This window comes from Hypanus sabinus, chromosome 28, assembly GCF_030144855.1.
Source record: "Hypanus sabinus isolate sHypSab1 chromosome 28, sHypSab1.hap1, whole genome shotgun sequence".
NCBI lineage: Eukaryota > Metazoa > Chordata > Chondrichthyes > Myliobatiformes > Dasyatidae > Hypanus > Hypanus sabinus.
In genome coordinates this window covers 43,049,251-43,067,382 of record NC_082733.1, presented here as the reverse complement: position 1 = coordinate 43,067,382, position 18,132 = coordinate 43,049,251, and the positions used below count along the sequence as shown (strand labels likewise).

The 18,132-nt window shown below is 47.0% G+C and overlaps 1 protein-coding gene across 8 annotated transcripts in view; it reads right to left on the bottom strand.

Annotated features, from left to right (window-relative positions):
* Positions 1-18,132, bottom strand: part of LOC132382636 (FERM domain-containing protein 5) — a 171,144-nt gene that overhangs the window by 33,769 nt on the left and 119,243 nt on the right. For all 8 annotated transcript variants that reach the window (XM_059953050.1, XM_059953051.1, XM_059953049.1 and 5 more), the window contains 6 exons: positions 17,802-17,844; positions 14,952-15,030; positions 12,609-12,706; positions 9,112-9,235; positions 3,119-3,206; positions 217-305 (listed from right to left, as the gene is read on the bottom strand). In XM_059953050.1, the coding sequence (XP_059809033.1) occupies positions 217-305; positions 3,119-3,206; positions 9,112-9,235; positions 12,609-12,706; positions 14,952-15,030; positions 17,802-17,844 (521 nt within the window). The remainder of the gene's footprint in view (positions 1-216; positions 306-3,118; positions 3,207-9,111; positions 9,236-12,608; positions 12,707-14,951; positions 15,031-17,801; positions 17,845-18,132) is intronic.

The window sequence follows — 18,132 nt, the reverse complement described above, 5'->3', positions numbered from 1 at the left end:
CCAAACAGTCTCCACATGCTTGCAGTTACCCCAGATCCCACGAAACCTTTCCTATCTGTGAGTACTTTTAGAATGTTGCTAATGCACCCTCCTCAACCACTTCCTCGGGCAGCTCGTTGAATTGACTGTTGACTAGGAGCCTCAGTCCTGGGACGGTGACAGGGGTGTGTTTCAGGGACAGAGAACAGGTCGTGGCCCATGGTTGTCCTCACTCACCACTTTATGAAGTGAATCCTCTTGTTTCCTTGTAACACCACAAAGCCAGACGGCGTGAAAGCTAAAAATGCTGCATTCCCCGAGACGTCCTGTGGAGAAATGTTCAAAGTAAGTTTCTCCCGAATGGAAAATCCTACAAGTAGTAGTGGAAATGACCCTCCCAACCCAACTGAGCTCATCTACAGGAAATGTAGTCGTAGGAAAGCAGCATCCATCATCAGAGACCCCCACCACCCAGGCCAGGCTCTCTTCTCACTGCTGCCATCTGGAAAGAGGTACAGGAGCCTCAGGACTCACACCACCAGGTTCGGGAACAGTTGCTGCCCCTCAACCATCAGGCTCCTGAACCAGAGGGGATGGCTTCACTTGCCCCATCACTGAGGGAGAAAGAAGGCAGTGACAAGGGAAAACCAATGATATAAACAGGGAATAACACACACAAAACGCTGGAGGAACTCAGCAGGTCAGCTGGCATCTATGGAGAGGAATAAACGGTTGACACTTCAGGCCGAGAACCTTCATCAGGACTGGAAAGAAAGGGGGTTCCTCTTGTGTATTAAATATTTCAATAATATTTGAGTCATCTTGTCTGCTGAGCTCTTCCAGTATTTTGTGTGTGTTGCTGGTAAATAAATACTGGTTGATTAAGCATTCTTGTTCATTATAATAACAATTTATGGGTTAATTGTAAAAATACATTTTATATACATCATCGTGCTATCACGTGATACATGCGCGCGTCACTTAAAGTGAAGAATCAGAATCAGGTTTAATATCACTGACATGTGGAGATATTTGTTGTCTTTACAACAGTAGTACATTGCAATGCATAACTGAAAACACTGTGAATTACAGCAAGTATATTAAATAGTTAAATTAAATAAATAGCACAAAAGCAGAAATAAAAATATAGTCAGGTAGTGTTCATGGGTTCAATGTCTTTTCAGAAATTGGCTGACAGAGGTGAAGAAGCTGTTCCTGAATTGTTGAGTATGTGCCTTCAGGCTCCTGTATCTCCTTCCTGATGTTAGTAATGAGAAGAGGGCGTGTCCTGGGTGGTGGGTTTCTTCATGACAGATGCCGACTTTTTGAGGTATTGCTTGTTGAAGATGTCCTGGATACTATGGAGGCTAGAGCTACACCCACATCATCACAAAGTTACACTGCATTTCAGACTCCGTGTCTTCCTTTGAATTAATTTCATGTTTGAAGTTACAAAACATAACATCCTGTTGCTCAGGATTTCCAGCACCTACAGACTCTCCAGTCTGTGAAATATACATAGCAGGATTGGCCTTGAGTTTGAGCTCTCACTTATTGTAACCACAGCGATGCCAGTACTGATATCAGAATCTCCTGGTCCCCTGCACCCCCACCCCCCCCAGACACCACACCATACTGTACTCTCACACCACCAGAGCAACAAACAGCTTCTCCCTCTTCCTTCTGCACTGGGTAACCCCACACTGTCTGCAATATACTCCAGCTCCCACATCTTCCCTCTCATGTGTGGGAGATGGAGTGAGGGGAGGAGTGGAGGCAAAGAGAGTGGGAGGCAGAGAGAGAGTGGAGGAAAGCAAGTGGAGATGTAGGAGGGGAAATGGGGGACATTGAAGGACAAATGCCAGAAAGCAATATTCAAAGTTCAAAGTAAGTTTATTATCAAGGTGCATATATGTCACCATATACCAACCTGAGATTCATTTTCTTGCAGCATATTCAAAAAATGTACAGAATAATGACTACAACAGAATCTGTGAAAGACTGCAGCAACTTTGGCGTTTAACCAGAGAGCAAAATACAACAAACTGTGGAAATACAGAAAGAAAGAAATAATAATAACTAAGCAATAAATATTGAGAACATGAGATGAAGAGTCCTTGAAAGTGAATCAATAGGTTGTGGGAACATTTCAAAGATGGGGCAAGTGAAATTGAGTTAAGTCATCCCCTCTGGTTCAAGATCCTGATGGCTGAGGGGTAATAACTGTTCCTGATCCTGGTGGTGTGAGTCCTGAGGCTCCTGTACCTCCTTTCTGATGGCAGCAACAGGAAGAGAGCATGACCTGGGTGGTGGGGATCCCTGATGATGGATGCTACTTTCCTGCGACAGTGCTCCATGTAGATGTGCTCAATAGCAACATTTAAAACAGTGCGGAGGAACAGGGGATCTTGGGGTCCAAGTCCATGGTTCTCTCAAAGTTGTTAAGGAGGTGTATGGTGTGTTGGTCTTCGTTAGTCAGGTATTTCAGTTCAAGGGCCGTGAGGTAATATTGCAGCTCTATAAAACTCTGGTTAAACCCCACGGAGCCTTCCGTTCAGTTCTGGTTGCCTTGTTATAAGGATGAGGAAGCTTTAGAGAGGGCGCAGAGGAGATTTAACAGGATGCTGCCTGGACTAGAGAGAATGTCTTATGAGGTTAGGGTGAGCAAACCTGGGCTTTTCTCTCTGGAGCGAAGGAAAATGAAAGCCCACCTGATAGAGGTATATAAGAGGCATAAGTAGGATGGACAGCCGGAGACTTTTTCCCTGGGTAGAAGTGGATAATATGAGGGGGCATGGTTTTAAAGTGAATTTGGAAAGTATTTGGGGGATGTTCGAGGTCGGTTTCGAGGTGGTGAGTATGTGGAATGCCCTGCCCAGGTGGTGGTGGAGGCAGACAGATTAAGGATATTTAAAAGACTCTGAGATACACATGTGGATGATAGGAAAATGGAGGGATATGTGGGAGTTAAGGTTAGATTGATCTAGGAGTGGGTTAAGTTTTTGGCACAACAAAGTGGATTGAAGGGCCTGTACTATGCTGTATTGTTCTGTGTTTTAAAGCATATCTGCATGCCGTGGGATCAGTGAGAGTGAGATCAGCATGGGCTCCAGGTTCCACACCCACACTCTGCCCCTACCTTGCAGGGGTGGGGATCGACTCCGTAGGTTTCCAGCATCTGCGCTTTCTTCAGGAAGTTCAGCTCTGCCATGTCTGGAGACTGACCACTGCATTGGACAAGAGAGAAACCCATCACTGACAGACCCTGGCTGGCCAACCAGCCTCCCTCCCTCCCACCATTCCCACCTCTCTGCATGTTCCCAACCCTCCCCTGTTCCCAAACCTCCCTCGTTCACAAACCTCCCCGCAATCCCATCTCCATCCCTTCCCCATTCCCAGTACTCCTCAATTTCCAGTTGTCTGACCAATCCACTTTATCTGACAATTGTCAACTCACCACACTCGCCAATCCCTGTGAAAGCATTGCAGCAGCTCTTTGCATCCGTTCTGTGAGCTGCCTGCCTGCACTGCCCTTTCTCTGTAACTGAACACTTAATCATATAACAATCACAGCATGGAAACAGGCCATCTCGGCCCTCCTAGTCCGTGCCGAACTCTTAATCTCACCTAGTCCCACCTACCCCCACTCAGCCCATAACCCTCCACTCCTTTCCTGTCCATATACCTATCCAATTTTACCTTAAATGACACAACTGAACTGGCCTCTACTACTTCTACAGGAAGCTCATTCCACACAGCTATCACTCTCTGAGTAAAGAAATACCCCCTCGTGTTTCCCTTAAACTTCTGCCCCCTAACTCTCAAATCATGTCCTCTCGTTTGAATCTCCCCTACTCTCAATGGAAACAGCCTATTCACGTCAACTCTATCTATCCCTCTCAAAATTTTAAATACCTCGATCAAATCCCCCCTCAACCTTCTACGCTCCAATGAATAGAGACCTAACTTGTTCAACCTTTCTCTGTAACTTAAGTGCTAAAACCCAGGTAACATCCTAGTAAATCGCCTCTGCACTCTCTCTAATTTATTGATATCTTTCTTATAATTCGGTGACCAGAACTGCGCACAATATTCTAAATTTGGCCTTACCAATGCCTTGTACAATTTTAACATTACATCCCAACTTCTGTACTCAATGCTTTGATTTATAAAGGCCAGCATTCCAAAAGCCTTCTTCACCACCCTATCTACATGAGACTCCACCTTCAGGAAACTATGCACTGTTTTTCCTAGATCTCTCTGTTCCTCTGCATTCCTCAATGCCCTACCATTTACCCTGTATGTTCTATTTGGATTATTCCTGCCAAAATGTAGAACCTCACACTTCTCAGCATTAAACTCCATCTGCCAACGTTCAGCCCATTCTTCTAACCGGCATAAACCTCCCTGCAAGCTTTGAAAACCCACCTCATTATCCACAACACCTCCTACCTTAGTATCATCGGCATACTTACTAATCCAATTTACCACCCCATCATCCAGATCATTTATGTATATTACAAACAACATTGGGCCCAAAACAGATCCCTGAGGCACCCCGCTAGTCACTGGCCTCCATCCCGATAAACAATTATCCACCACTACTCTCTGGCATCTCCCATCTAGCCACTGTTGAATCCATTTTATTACTCCAGCATTAATACCTAATGACTGAACCTTCTTAACTAACCTTCCATGTGGAACTTTGTCAAAGGCTTTGCTGAAGTCCATATAGACTACATCCACTGCCTTACCCTCGTCAACATTCCTCGTAACTTCTTCAAAAAATTCAATAAGGTTTGTCAAACATGACCTTCCACGCACAAATCCATGCTGGCTACTCCTAATCAGATCCTGTCTATCCAGATAATTATTAATACTATCTCTAAGAATACTTTCCATTAATTTACCCACCACTGATGTCAAACTGACAGGTCTATAATTGCTAGGCTTACTTCTAGAACCCTTTTTAAACAATGGAACCACATGAGCAATACGCCAATCCTCCGGCACAATCCCCGTTTCTAATGACATCTGAAAGATCTCCGTCAGAGCTCCTGCTATCTCTACACAAACTTCCCTCAAGGTCCTGGGGAATATCCTGTCAGGATCTGGAGATTTATCCACTTTTAAATTTCTTAAAAGCGCCAGTACTTCCACCTCTTTAATTGTCATAGGTTCCATAACTTCCTTACTTGTTTCCCACACCTTACACAATTCAATATCCTTCTCCTTAGTGAATACCAAAGAGAAGAAATCGTTCAAAATCTCTCTCATCTCCCTCGGCTCCACACATAGCTGACCACCCTGATTCTCTAAGGGACCAATTTTATCCCTCACTATCCTCTTGCTTTTAATATAACTGTAGAAACCTTTCGGATTTACTTTCACCTTATTTGCCAAACCAACCTCGTATCTTTTAGCTTTTCTAATCTCTTTCTTAAGATTCCTTTTACATTCTTTATACTCCTCGAGCAATTCCTTTACTCCATGCTGCCTATATCTATTGTAGACATCCCTCTTTTTCCGAACCAAGCTTCCAATATCCCTTGAAAACCATGGTGCTCTCAAACCTTTAACCTTTCCTTTCAACCTAACAGGAACATAAAGATTCAGTACCCTCATAATTTCACCCTTAAATGACCTCCATTTCTCTATTATATCCTTCCCATAAAACAACTTGACCCAATCCACTCTCTCTAAATCCCTTTGCATCTCCTCAAAGTTAGCCTTTTTCCAATCAAAAATCTCAACTCTAGGTCCAGTCCTGTCCTTCTCCATAATTATATTGAAGCTAATGCTATTGTGATCACTGGACCCGAAGTGCTCCCCAACACATACATCTGTCAGCTGACCTATCGCATTCCCTAACAGGAGATCCAACACTGCCTCATCTCTAGTTGGTACTTCTATGTATTGTTGTAAAAAACTATCCTGCACACATTTCACAAACTCTAAACCATCCAGCCCTTTTACAGAATGAGCTTCCCAGTCTACGTGTGGAAAATTAAAATCTCCCACAATCACCACCTTGTGTTTACTACAAATATCTGCTATCTCCTTACACATTTGCTCTTCCAACTCACTCTCCCCATTACGTGGCCTATAAAACACTCCTATCAGTGTCACTACACCTTTCCCATTCCTCAATTCCACCCAAATAGCCTCCCTAGAGGAGCTCTCTAATCTATCCTTCCAAAGCACCGCCGTAAGATTTTCTCGGACAAGCAATGCAACACCTCCTCCTCTGGCCCCTCCTACTCTATCACACCTGAAGCAACTAAATCCAGGAATATTTAGTTGCCAATCACACCCTTCCTGCAACCATGTTTCACTAATAGCTACAACATCATAATTCCAGGTATCAATCCACGCTTTAAGGTCATCCACCTTTCTTACAATGCTCCTAGCATTAAAATAGATACATTTAAGATACTCTCCACCTCCTCCTCTCTTTTCATCCCTAACAATGCATTCAAATTTATTATCCTTTTCTTTCTTCTCCCCTACATCTTCGGGCTGAGCACATCCCTTCTCCATCACCTGCCTTTCCTCCCTCACACACAGTCTACTTACTTGCTCTACTGGTGAACTAACCTTCTCTCCCATAGTTTCCTCAAATTGATTCCCGCCCCCCCCCCCCACCATCTTACTAGTTTAAAGTCTGCCCTGTAGCCCTAGCAAACCTCCCCGCTAGGATATTGGTCCCTCCAGGATTCAAGTGTAACCCGTCCTTCTTGAACAGATCAAACCTGCCCCAGAAGAGGTCCCAATGATCCAGAAACTTGAATTCCTGCCCCCTACTCCAATCCCTCAGCCACGCATTCATCCTCCACCTAATTCCATTCCTACTCTCACTGTCGCGTGGCACACGCAGTAATCCCGAGATTACTACCTTTGCGGTCCTTCTTCTTAACTGCCTTCCTAACTCCCTATACTCTCGTTTCAGGACCTCTTCCCCTTTCCTACCTATGTCATTGGTACCTACATGTTTAAAAAGGGTTCTAGAAGTAAGCCTAGCAATTATAGACCTGTCAGTTTGACATCAGTGGCGGGTAAATTAATGGAAAGTATTCTTAGAGATAGTATTTATAATTATCTGGATAGACAGGATCTGATTAGGAGTAGCCAGCATGGATTAGTGCGTGGAAGGTCATGTTTGACAAACCTTATTGAATTTTTTGAAGAAGTTACGAGGAATGTTGACGAGGGTAAGGCAGTGGATGTAGTCTATATGGACTTCAGCAAAGCCTTTGACAAAGTTCCACATGGAAGGTTAGTTAAGAAGGTTCAGTCGTAAGGTATTAATGCTGGAGTAATAAAATGGATTCAACAGTGGCTAGAAGGGAGATGCCAGAGAGTAGTGGTGGATAATTGTTTATCTGGATGGAGGCCAGTGACTAGCGGGGTGCCTCAGGGATCTGTTTTGGGCCCAATGTTGTTTGTAATATACATAAATGATCTGGATGATGGGGTGGTAAATTGAATTAGTAAGTATGCCGATGATACTAAGGTAGGAGGTGTTGTGGATAATGAGGTGGGTTTTCAAAGCTTGCAGGGAGATTTATGCCGGTTAGAAGAATGGGCTGAACATTGGCAGATGGAGTTTAATGCTGAGAAGTGTGAGGTTCTACATTTTGGCAGGAATAATCCAAATAGAACATACAGGGTAAATGGTAGGGCATTGAGGAATGCAGTGGAACAGAGAGATCTAGGAATAACAGTGCATAGTTCCCTGAAGGTGGAGTCTCATGTAGATAGGGTGGTGAAGAAGGCTTTTGGAATGCTGGCCTTTATAAATCAAAGCATTGAGTACAGAAGTTGGGATGTAATGTTAAAATTGTACAAGGCATTGGTAAGGCCAAATTTAGAATATTGTGTGCAGTTCTGGTCACCGAATTATAAGAAAGATATCAATAAATTAGAGAGAGTGCAGAGACGATTTACTAGGATGTTACCTGGGTTTTAGCACTTAAGTTACAGAGAAAGGTTGAACAAGTTAGGTCTCTATTCATTGGAGCGTAGAAGGTTGAGGGGGGATTTGATCGAGGTATTTAAAATTTTGAGAGGGATAGATAGAGTTGACGTGAATAGGCTGTTTCCATTGAGAGTAGGGGAGATTCAAACGAGAGGACATGATTTGAGAGTTAGGGGGCAGAAGTTTAAGGGAAACACGAGGGGGTATTTCTTTACTCAGAGAGTGATAGCTGTGTGGAATGAGCTTCCTGTAGAAGTAGTAGAGGCCAGTTCAGTTGTGTCATTTAAGGTAAAATTGGATAGGTATATGGACAGGAAAGGAGTGGAGGGTTATGGGCTGAGTGCGGGTAGGTGGGACTAGGTGAGATTAAGAGTTCGGCACGGACTAGGAAGGCCGAGATGGCCTGTTTCCATGCTGTGATTGATTGTTATATGTACCACGACCTCTGGCTCCTCACCCTCCCACTTCAGGATATCTTGGACGCGATCAGAAACGTCCCAAACCCTGGCACCAGGGAGGCAAATTACCATCAGGGACTCCCGATCACCTCCACAGAACCCTGACTATCGAGTCCCCTATTACTATGGTCCTCTTTCTTCTATCCCTACCCTTCTGAGCTACAGGGCCGTCCTCTGTGCCGGAGGCCCGGCCACTGTCACTTCCTCCTGGTCGGCTGTCCCCCCCAACAGTACTCAAACATGAGTACTTATTGTCAAGGGGTACAGCCACCGGGGTACTCTCTAGTACCTGATTCTTCCCCTTCCTGACCGTGACCCACCCATCTGCCTCCCGTGGCCCCGGAGTGACCACCGGCCTGTAACTCCTCTCTATTACCTCCTCACTCTCCCTGACCAGGCGAAGGTCATCGAGCTGCAGCTCCAGTTCCCTAACTCAGTCCCTCGGGAGCTGCAGTTCGGTCCACCTGGCGCAGATGTGGACGTCCGGGAGGCTCGGAGACTCCGGAACCTCCCACATCCGACACCGAGAACAACAAGCTGCCCTGACACTCATACTTCCTCACACTTTATTCTGCATTGTCACTGTTTTTCCCCAATGAACGGTTCTAGTGAAATGCTCCGTGTGGCTGACCTGCCGAACAACATTTCTGCCTTACCCCACTACATGTGACAATAATAAACTATTTATTGCCATACCTAAGTTCCGTTTTGTGGATCTCTGCAATTTTTCTTTCCAACTTCTCGGAATGTTTGGGGAAGAACTGGAACTTGGAACTGTAGCCTTCGGGATGTTTTCCTGGATCATAATCCCCAATTTCAGCTGCAATTGAGAACATCTTTTAATAAACAGGAAGGAAGAGACCGGGTCTTCCGACTTGTCTGATCAACCTCTGTACAGACCCAGGCAAGATAAATGGCTGTGAATGCATTAGTGTGGTGGACCAGCTCACCAGAGAGGAAGGGCCACGGACAAGAGGGCAGAGTGAAACAAAGAGACTCACGGAGAGGTCCCTCTGACTGTCTCATAGAAGCCCTGCATCCTGCTGGTTTCCAGACCCCACCCCCTGCCTCTCTGGACCACCAGGGCTGGTAGGGCGAGCACTGTGAGGGTCATGTTCTTTGACTTCTCCAGTGCGCTCAACACCATCCGCCCTGCTCTGCTGGGTGAGAAGCTGACAGTGATGCAGGTGGATGCTTCCCTGGTGTCATGGATTATTGATTACCTGACTGGCAGATCACAGTACATACCATTACAACACTGTGTGTCAGACAGAGTGGTCAGCAGCACTGGGGCTCCACAGGGGACTGTCCCGTCTCCCTTTCTCTTCACCATCTACACCTCGGACTTCAACTACGACACACAGTCTTGCCATTTTCAGAAGTTTTCTGATGACTCTGCCAAAGTTGGATGCATCAACAAGGGAGATGAGGCTGAGTACAGGGTGACTATGGGAAACTTTGTCACATGGTGCGAGCAGAATCATCTGCAGTTTAATGTGAAAAAGTCTAAGGAGCTGGTGGTGGACCTGAGGAGGGCTAAGGCACCGGTGACCCCTGTTTCCATCCAAGGGGTCAGTGTGGACTTGGTGGAGGATTACAAATACCCGGGGATACGAATTGGCGATAGACTGGACTGGTCAAAGAACACTGAGGCTGTCTACAAGAAGGGGCAGAGCTGTCTCTACTTCCTGAGGAAACTGAGGTCCTTTAACATCTGCCGGACGATGCTGAGGATGTTCTACAAATCTGTGGTGGCCAGTGCTATCATGTTTGCTGTTGTGTGCTGGGGCAGCAGGCTGAGGGTAGCAGACACCAACAAAATCAACAAACTCATTCGTAAGGCCAGTGATGTTGTGGGGGTGGAACTGGACTCTCTGACAGTGGTGTCTGAAAAGAGGATGCTGTCCAAGTTGCATGCCATCTTGGACAATGACTCCCATCCACTCCATAATGTACTGGTTAGGCACAGGAGTACACTCAGCCAGAGACTCATTCCACTGAGATGTAACACTGAGCGTCATAGGAAGTCATTCCCACCTGTGGCCTTCAAACTTTACAACTCCTCCCTCAGAGTGTCAGACACCCTGAGCCAATAGGCTGGTCCTGGACTTACTTCCACTTGGCATGATTAACTTATTATTATTTAATTATTTATGGTTTTATATTCCTATATTTCTACACTATTCTTGGTTGGTGCGGCTGTAACGAAACCCAATTTCCCTTGGGATCAATAAAGTATGTCCGTCTGTCAACAGCACACACAGTCGGTCTCAGTCAGGGTCCCCGTGGAACCAAATGACAATTCTCATCTGAGAGAACAACAGGGTCACAGTATCCAGTCCACAGACGGCTGCCCTCCCTTCCAGAATCATGGGTGCTGTCGCACACTGAAGACACCGTGGATTGAAGCACAGTTCCTCCCCATGTACTGTGTTAATACTGTACACCCACACACCATCTGCCACCCAGGGAGGGGGGTGGAGGGGGGCGGCAGTTTCAGGGTCCAAAGTGTTTGAATCGTTGAGTGAGGTTTCCAGAGGCTGCACTCACTCTGGCCTATCGCTTTGACCTCCCCCCCACCCATTACCCTGACCTTGTCAACACCACACCCCACCCCCACCTGACTTCAGACTGCCATCATCACTGTCCCATTTGCCAGCCTGTGTTTGACTTCCCAGATCTGGGACCAACCCAATCACCAATGTACATTGATATAGCACCTGGCAAACACCCTCCCCCCACACTCCAGCCCTTCTAACCCTGACCTGTGACCTCCCCCCACACTCCAGCCCTCTAACCCTGACCTGTGACCTCTCCCACACTCCAGCCCTCTAACCCTGACCTGTGACCTCCCCCCACACTCCAGCCCTCTAACCCTGACCTGTGACCTCTCCCACACTCCAGCCCTCTAACCCTGACCTGTGACCTCCCCCCACACTCCAGCCCTCTAACCCTGACCTGTGACCTCCCCCCACACTCCAGCCCTCTAACCCTGACCTGTGACCTCCCCCCACACTCCAGCCCTCTAACCCTGACCTGTGACCTCCCCCCACACTCCAGCCCTCTAACCCTGACCTGTGACCTCCCCCCACACTCCAGCCCTCTAACCCTGACCTGTGACCTCTCCCACACTCCAGCCCTCTAACCCTGACCTGTGACCTCCCCCCACACTCCAGCCCTCTAACCCTGACCTGTGACCTCTCCCACACTCCAGCCCTCTAACCCTGACCTGTGACCTCCCCCCACACTCCAGCCCTCTAACCCTGACCTGTGACCTCCTCCCACACTCCAGCCCTCTAACCCTGACCTGTGACCTCCCCCCACACTCCAGCCCTTCTAACCCTGACCTGTGACCTCCCCACACTCCAGCCCTCTAACCCTGACCTGTGACCTCCCCCCACACTCCAGCCCTCTAACCCTGACCTGTGACCTCTCCCACACTCCAGCCCTCTAACCCTGACCTGTGACCTCCCCCCACACTCCAGCCCTCTAACCCTGACCTGTGACCTCCCCCCACACTCCAGCCCTCTAACCCTGACCTGTGACCTCCCCCCACACTCCAGCCCTTCTAACCCTGACCTGTGACCTCCCCCACACTCCAGCCCTCTAACCCTGACCTGTGACCTCCCCCCACACTCCAGCCCTCTAACCCTGACCTGTGACCTCCCCCCACACTCCAGCCCTCTAACCCTGACCTGTGACCTCCCCCCACACTCCAGCCCTCTAACCCTGACCTGTGACCTCCCCCCACACTCCAGCCCTTCTAACCCTGACCTGTGACCTCCCCACACTCCAGCCTTCTAACCCTGACCTGTGACCTCCCCCCACACTCCAGCCCTCTAACCCTGACCTGTGACCTCTCCCACACTCCAGCCCTCTAACCCTGACCTGTGACCTCCCCCCACACTCCAGCCCTCTAACCCTGACCTGTGACCTCTCCCACACTCCAGCCCTCTAACCCTGACCTGTGACCTCTCCCACACTCCAGCCCTCTAACCCTGACCTGTGACCTCTCCCACACTCCAGCCCTCTAACCCTGACCTGTGACCCCCCACACTCCAGCCCTTCTAACCATGACCCACCACCCCAACCCCTGCTGACTGTGAGACATTGCTCAGCAACGATGGGCTGAAGCCATGGTGAGGTTTCACTGCACATGTGCCAGCAGTTGTGACGGGGGTGGGGAGGTTTACCTTGCAAGATGTAGGCTGCGAGAAGTGCTGCGTCGGAGGTCTTGCACAGCAGACGGCCGTGATACAGATCTCTCTTTATCTGCAGGAAGACCAGGTACCTGGGGAGGAAGGAGACCCAGGTGAAAGAGATTGTGTATAACACAGGAATGGGACCTCTCACCATCATCCCATAATGGCCACTGGGTCCAGAGCAGATTTAAGAAAGGCATGCGAACAGGAGACTGAGGGAATCGACTGGATGGATTCAGGGAGCAGAATCATGAACAACCTAGTCCCATCACCCGGGACCTTTGTGGGTAACCTGAGATAAAGGTTAGTTTTAGTTGTCACATGTACTTCAAAACATCAAAACATACAGCACCGAGGATTGAGCTGGGGGAAGGACTATGAGTGTCACCGAGCTTCTAGTACCAACAGAAGATACCCACAACTACTGACCCTAACCCAGACATTTTACACCATTAGATCACAGTACAGAATTAGTGAATAGTCTCGAACCAAAATGTTGACTGTTTATTCCTCTCCATTGATGCTGACTGACCTGCTGAGTTCCTGCAGAATTTTGTGTGTGTTGCAGAACCAGGACACTCAGCCTATCATGTCTGCTCCGCCACTTCATCACAGGCTAATTTATTATCCCTCTCGACTCCATTCTTCTACTTTCTCCTCGTAACTTTGGACTGTGGGAGGAAACCAGAGCACCCGGAGGAAACCCATATGTTCACGGGGAGAATGTACAAACTCCTCATAAACAGTGGTGGCAATTGAAATCATGTCACTCTCACTGTAAAGAGTTGTGCTAGCCACTAAACTAAAAGGCTAGCCTTCCACTAATCCCCACATCCCAATGGAGAATATATAAAGATTAAAGTTCCTAGAGCTAACACTCAATTTTCTCACGTCTTTGAAATTTCACCTCCTAGTTCTTTTCCAAAGTTTATAACCTTGTAACCTCCCCAGACAGGATCAATGAAACGTTCTCTGTGTCTGCTATTAAAACAGGAGGCCAAGTCACTGAGTATATTTAAAGCAGAAGTTGATAGGTCTGATAAACGTCACAGGGGTTGCCAGTCAGGGTTGAACTCAGTATAGGACTGCCTTCAGGGCTCCAGCTCCGGATTTGTCCTCAGGGTTTACTCCCGAAGCCTTCCCCATGAGAGGGTATGGCCACAGGGCAGCGGAGGTCTGGATCAGAGTTTTCCTTCTCCTAAATGAGCTGCCAACCACGGCTGACCAGCTCCGTCTGCCTGAAGCGACTGGTTTTAAGGTGCCAGAAACCTGTTTTGCCCTTCTGTCAGTAGAAACGGTTACGCTAGGCTTAATAGCTAAGCCACACATGAAGGCCAGGAGCTGGTCTTGGTTGTCAGAGGCTATTTGAGACACATGTCACTGGGAGCATTTAAAAGGTAAAGGGAGATTAGCCCCACTACCACCCCTGGCTATGACAATCTTAAGGAACAGCTTAGTAAGGGTTAGTAAATTGTGAGCACACTATGTTGGTGCTGGAAGTGTGGAGACATTTGAGGACTAACAGCACAATCCTCGAACTGTATGGGTTGTTGATGCATGTTTTGATATACATGTGGACGTGGCCAGGACAGGCTCTCTTCTCACTGTTACCATCAGGGAGGAGGTACAGGAGCCTGATTCAGCAACAGCTTCTTCCCCTCTGCCATCGGATTTCTGAATGGACGTTGAACCCATGAACTCTACCTCAATATTCTGCTCTCTTTTTATATATATATATACTACATACCCATTTTATATACACACACACACACACACACACACAAACATACATACTATATATACTATATATATATCTTCTTTTAACTTTGTCATTTTCTGTACTACTGCTGCAGAAAACAACAGATGTCACGACATACGTCAGTGATTCTGAGCAATAAAGCTGATCTTTATCTCATCGCTTTAGCATCTGCAGTCTGCTGTGCGTCCAGAACAGTGGGAATGTTTGATTCGAACAATGACACCGTAAGCTGAAACCTCTGTGAATGGGGAACGTCGCAGGAATCCATTTGTAAGTTAAGGACAAAGTGGAAGCTGCTGTTCTTGTGAGGAAATGCACTCTCTCTCTTACTCACTCACTCTCCGGTTATTATACATGAGAAGGAGAGGCTGAACAACCAAAAGCCCCAATCACTCTTGCCCACCCTGCACCAGAATATGTGGCTCCCAGACTGGCCTCTACAGCCTCCTGAGGACCCACCATTAGACAACGTGCAGGAAAATGTCACACTGATTTGAGTGAGAGCATACCAAACCCACGCTGTCCGTCAGGACGACGTCTGCAACAGTAACCCAGTAACCGTGGCTGACACCTACCTGGTTATTTCCTCCTTCAGCATGGAAGGGTCCGTTGGGTAAAACTTGACGCGGAAGCACATGGTGTACGGAGGCTGAGCTGCCAAACAGAGGAGAGAGTCAAGTGATTTTCTGGCTGCTCGACAGCCAGAGTTGCTTCCTCGAGGTCATGGTAACATCATCAAACAGCAGGCCATAATAACCAACGATTGTGCTCAGTTCTAATTCAAACTATCACTCAGTATTCACAGCAAGAAACGGTGATTCCAAACACCCATCCCAACCCAAACTCTTTCAGCATTTCCTGTTGGCCATCCAGGTGAAATTAGTATGGAATGGCTGGCACGAACGTGATGGGTCAAAGGGCCTATTTTCTGAGTGGTATCACTTACAGTACTCACTTCAAGCACTCCATAAGACCATAGCACACAGGAGCAGAACCAGGCCATTCAGTCCATCAATTCTGCTCCGCTATTCCATCATGACTTATTTATTTTCCCTCTGCTGCCTTATTCCCATCACATTTGACATCTTTACTAATCAAGAACCTATCCATCTCCGCTTTAAATATATTCAGTGACTTGGCCTCCACAGCCACCTCTGGCAGTGAATTCCACATCCTCTGGCTAAAGAAATTCCTCCTTATCTCTGTTTTAAAGGAACGTCCTTTTATTCTGAGGTTGTGCCCATTGGCCCTAGATTCACCCACAGCAGGAAACATCCTCTCCACATCCACTCTATCTAGGCCGGGGGTCGGCAACCCGCGGCTCCGGAGCCACATGTGGCTCTTTTAGGTCTGTGCTGCGGCTCCCTGTTGCTTTGGGAAATAATTGGTTGTGGCGACCCTTTTCCTGGCACATCCGAACCGACTCACAATAAGATAGCCTACGGGGGTTTGCGAGCACAGAGCTTTGGAGCCTCTGCGCCATGGGGGGGGGGGGCAGGTTGAGGGAGGCTTAAAAGTGAGGCTGAAGATTTCGAATAAAGTTTTTTTCCTTCGACTGCAGTTACCGACTCCGTGTCGTAATTTTAGCGCTGCGTGTAGCACACCGCTACATGGTCAGTATTTAATTAATATGTTTTTTATGTTAGTTTGTTAGTTTTTGAAATGTAAATCTAAATTTGAAGATTATGGTGATCTTGTACAATCTAAATAAGACGTTGTGGCGGGCGACCCATTTCCTGACACATCCGAACCGGCTCACAATTAGCCAGCGTTCAGGCTAAGGGAGATAGCCTACGGGGGTTTGTGAGTTCGTGTCTTTTGCAGCATCCGCGCCCATGGGGGGCGGGTTGAGGGAGGCTTAAAAGCAAGGCTGTTTAGTTCGAATAAAGCTATCTTTGACTGCAGTTTACTGACTGCGTGTAGCAACCGCTACAACGTGTTTTTATCGCTGGCTGTCCAGAGGGGAGGTGCTGAAACGCTTTGTCGCGCGTCTGGAAGAAGTGAAAACTTTCCTGGGCAGCAAAGGGCTCAACTTTCCTGAGCTGGAACAGCCAGAGTGGCTGGAAAAGCTACACTTCATGGTAGACATGACAGCGCACCTGAACACGCTGAACACAGCTCTTCAACGGGGTAAGGACGTACAGCCCTGCACATGTTGGGGGATGTTTTGCATTCGAGCGCAAGTTGACGTTGCTTGCCAGAGATTTACAGAAAGGCACATTGTCTCACTTCCCCAATTTGAGAGAGTTCAAACAATGTCACGACATGATAAATTCGGAGTATTTACATTCTGCAATCATCGCAATGCAAACATCGTTTGGGAAACGCTTCTGTGAGTTCAGAGAGGAAAAAAACACATTATCCTTCCCGGTCACTCCCCTAAGCATCGATCCATCCCTACTGAATACGACTGCATTGTCAGGTGTGAGTCAACCTGAAGAAGTATGATAAATATTTTAATTGCGTATTATTTTACGTATATTCATATGTTTTCATTGTTCAGTGAAATAGTCCTTTTATTTTTCAGGTTGACAGCTGGCTGACGTTATTTTTGGTTTGCTGCTGGCGGCAAATTTAAGTTTTTCATAAATACAAGAAGGACTCAAATAGACGTTGAGTATTTTACTTAAAAGTAACCTTCAACCCAACGTCTTTTTTTCGGAGTTCAAAATGTTTTTGTTGCATGCAGAAATGTAATTTCGTTTTCTCTGCAGGAGTTCATCAATTTCATAAATGCAACACATTATAGTTTATTTATACATAGCATAAAGGCAAAACAAAACGTTGTATGCAGTGTTATTTCATTTTAAATGTCAAACGGGTTTTGCGGCTCCCAGTGTTTTCTTTTCTGTGGGAAACGGGTCCAAGTGGCTCTTTCAGTGGTAAAGGTTGCTGACCCCTGATCTAGGCCTTTCAATATTCAATAGGTTTCAATGAGATTCTTCTAAACTAGCGAGCACAGGTCCTGAGCCACCAAACTCTGCTCATATGTTAATCGTTTCTTTGCCAGGATAATTCTCATAGAACTCCTCTGAACCCTCTCTAATGTCAGCACACTCGTTCTCGTGCTCACAGTACTCCAATACCTTATAAAGCCTCAGCATTACATCTTTGCTTTTATATTCCAGTCCTCTTGAAATGAATGCTAACATTGCATCTACCTTCCTTACAACTGACTCAACCTGAAACTTTAGCGAATCCTGTACGAAGGCTCCCAAGTCCCTGTGTACTTCTGAGTTCTCAATTTGCTCCACGTTTAGAAAACAGTCTATGCCTTTCATTTTCTCCCAAGGATCGGAAGTACGCTCTTCCACAACTGAGCACAGGAACAACACGGGAAAAGGTAAAAACACAGAGAGAAAGGAAAAATATGGAATTTTCCTTTAGAATTAACCAGAAAAACTACTGATAACTTGGAAACTTACATTTCATTTGTTTAATAATGGACTTGGAGATATCCAGCCAGTGCTGCAAGATCAACAACAGGAAGAGACAGTTAAACGTCACGGTCCAGTAACCCACTGAAGACACACATTCACAGAGAGAGGTGGGAGGAGGTCTGGGAGGTTGGATAGTTCCTCTCGATCCCTGGAAGCAGGACTGGAAGGTGCGGGACAGAACAACGCAAACCATCGGAATTCCCGGACTGGCGCTGTATCTAAACACAGGAGACCCAGCCGTTGCTGGAAATCTGGAGCAATATAAACAAAACACTGGAGGAACTCAGCAGCTCAGACACCACCTACGGAGAGGAAT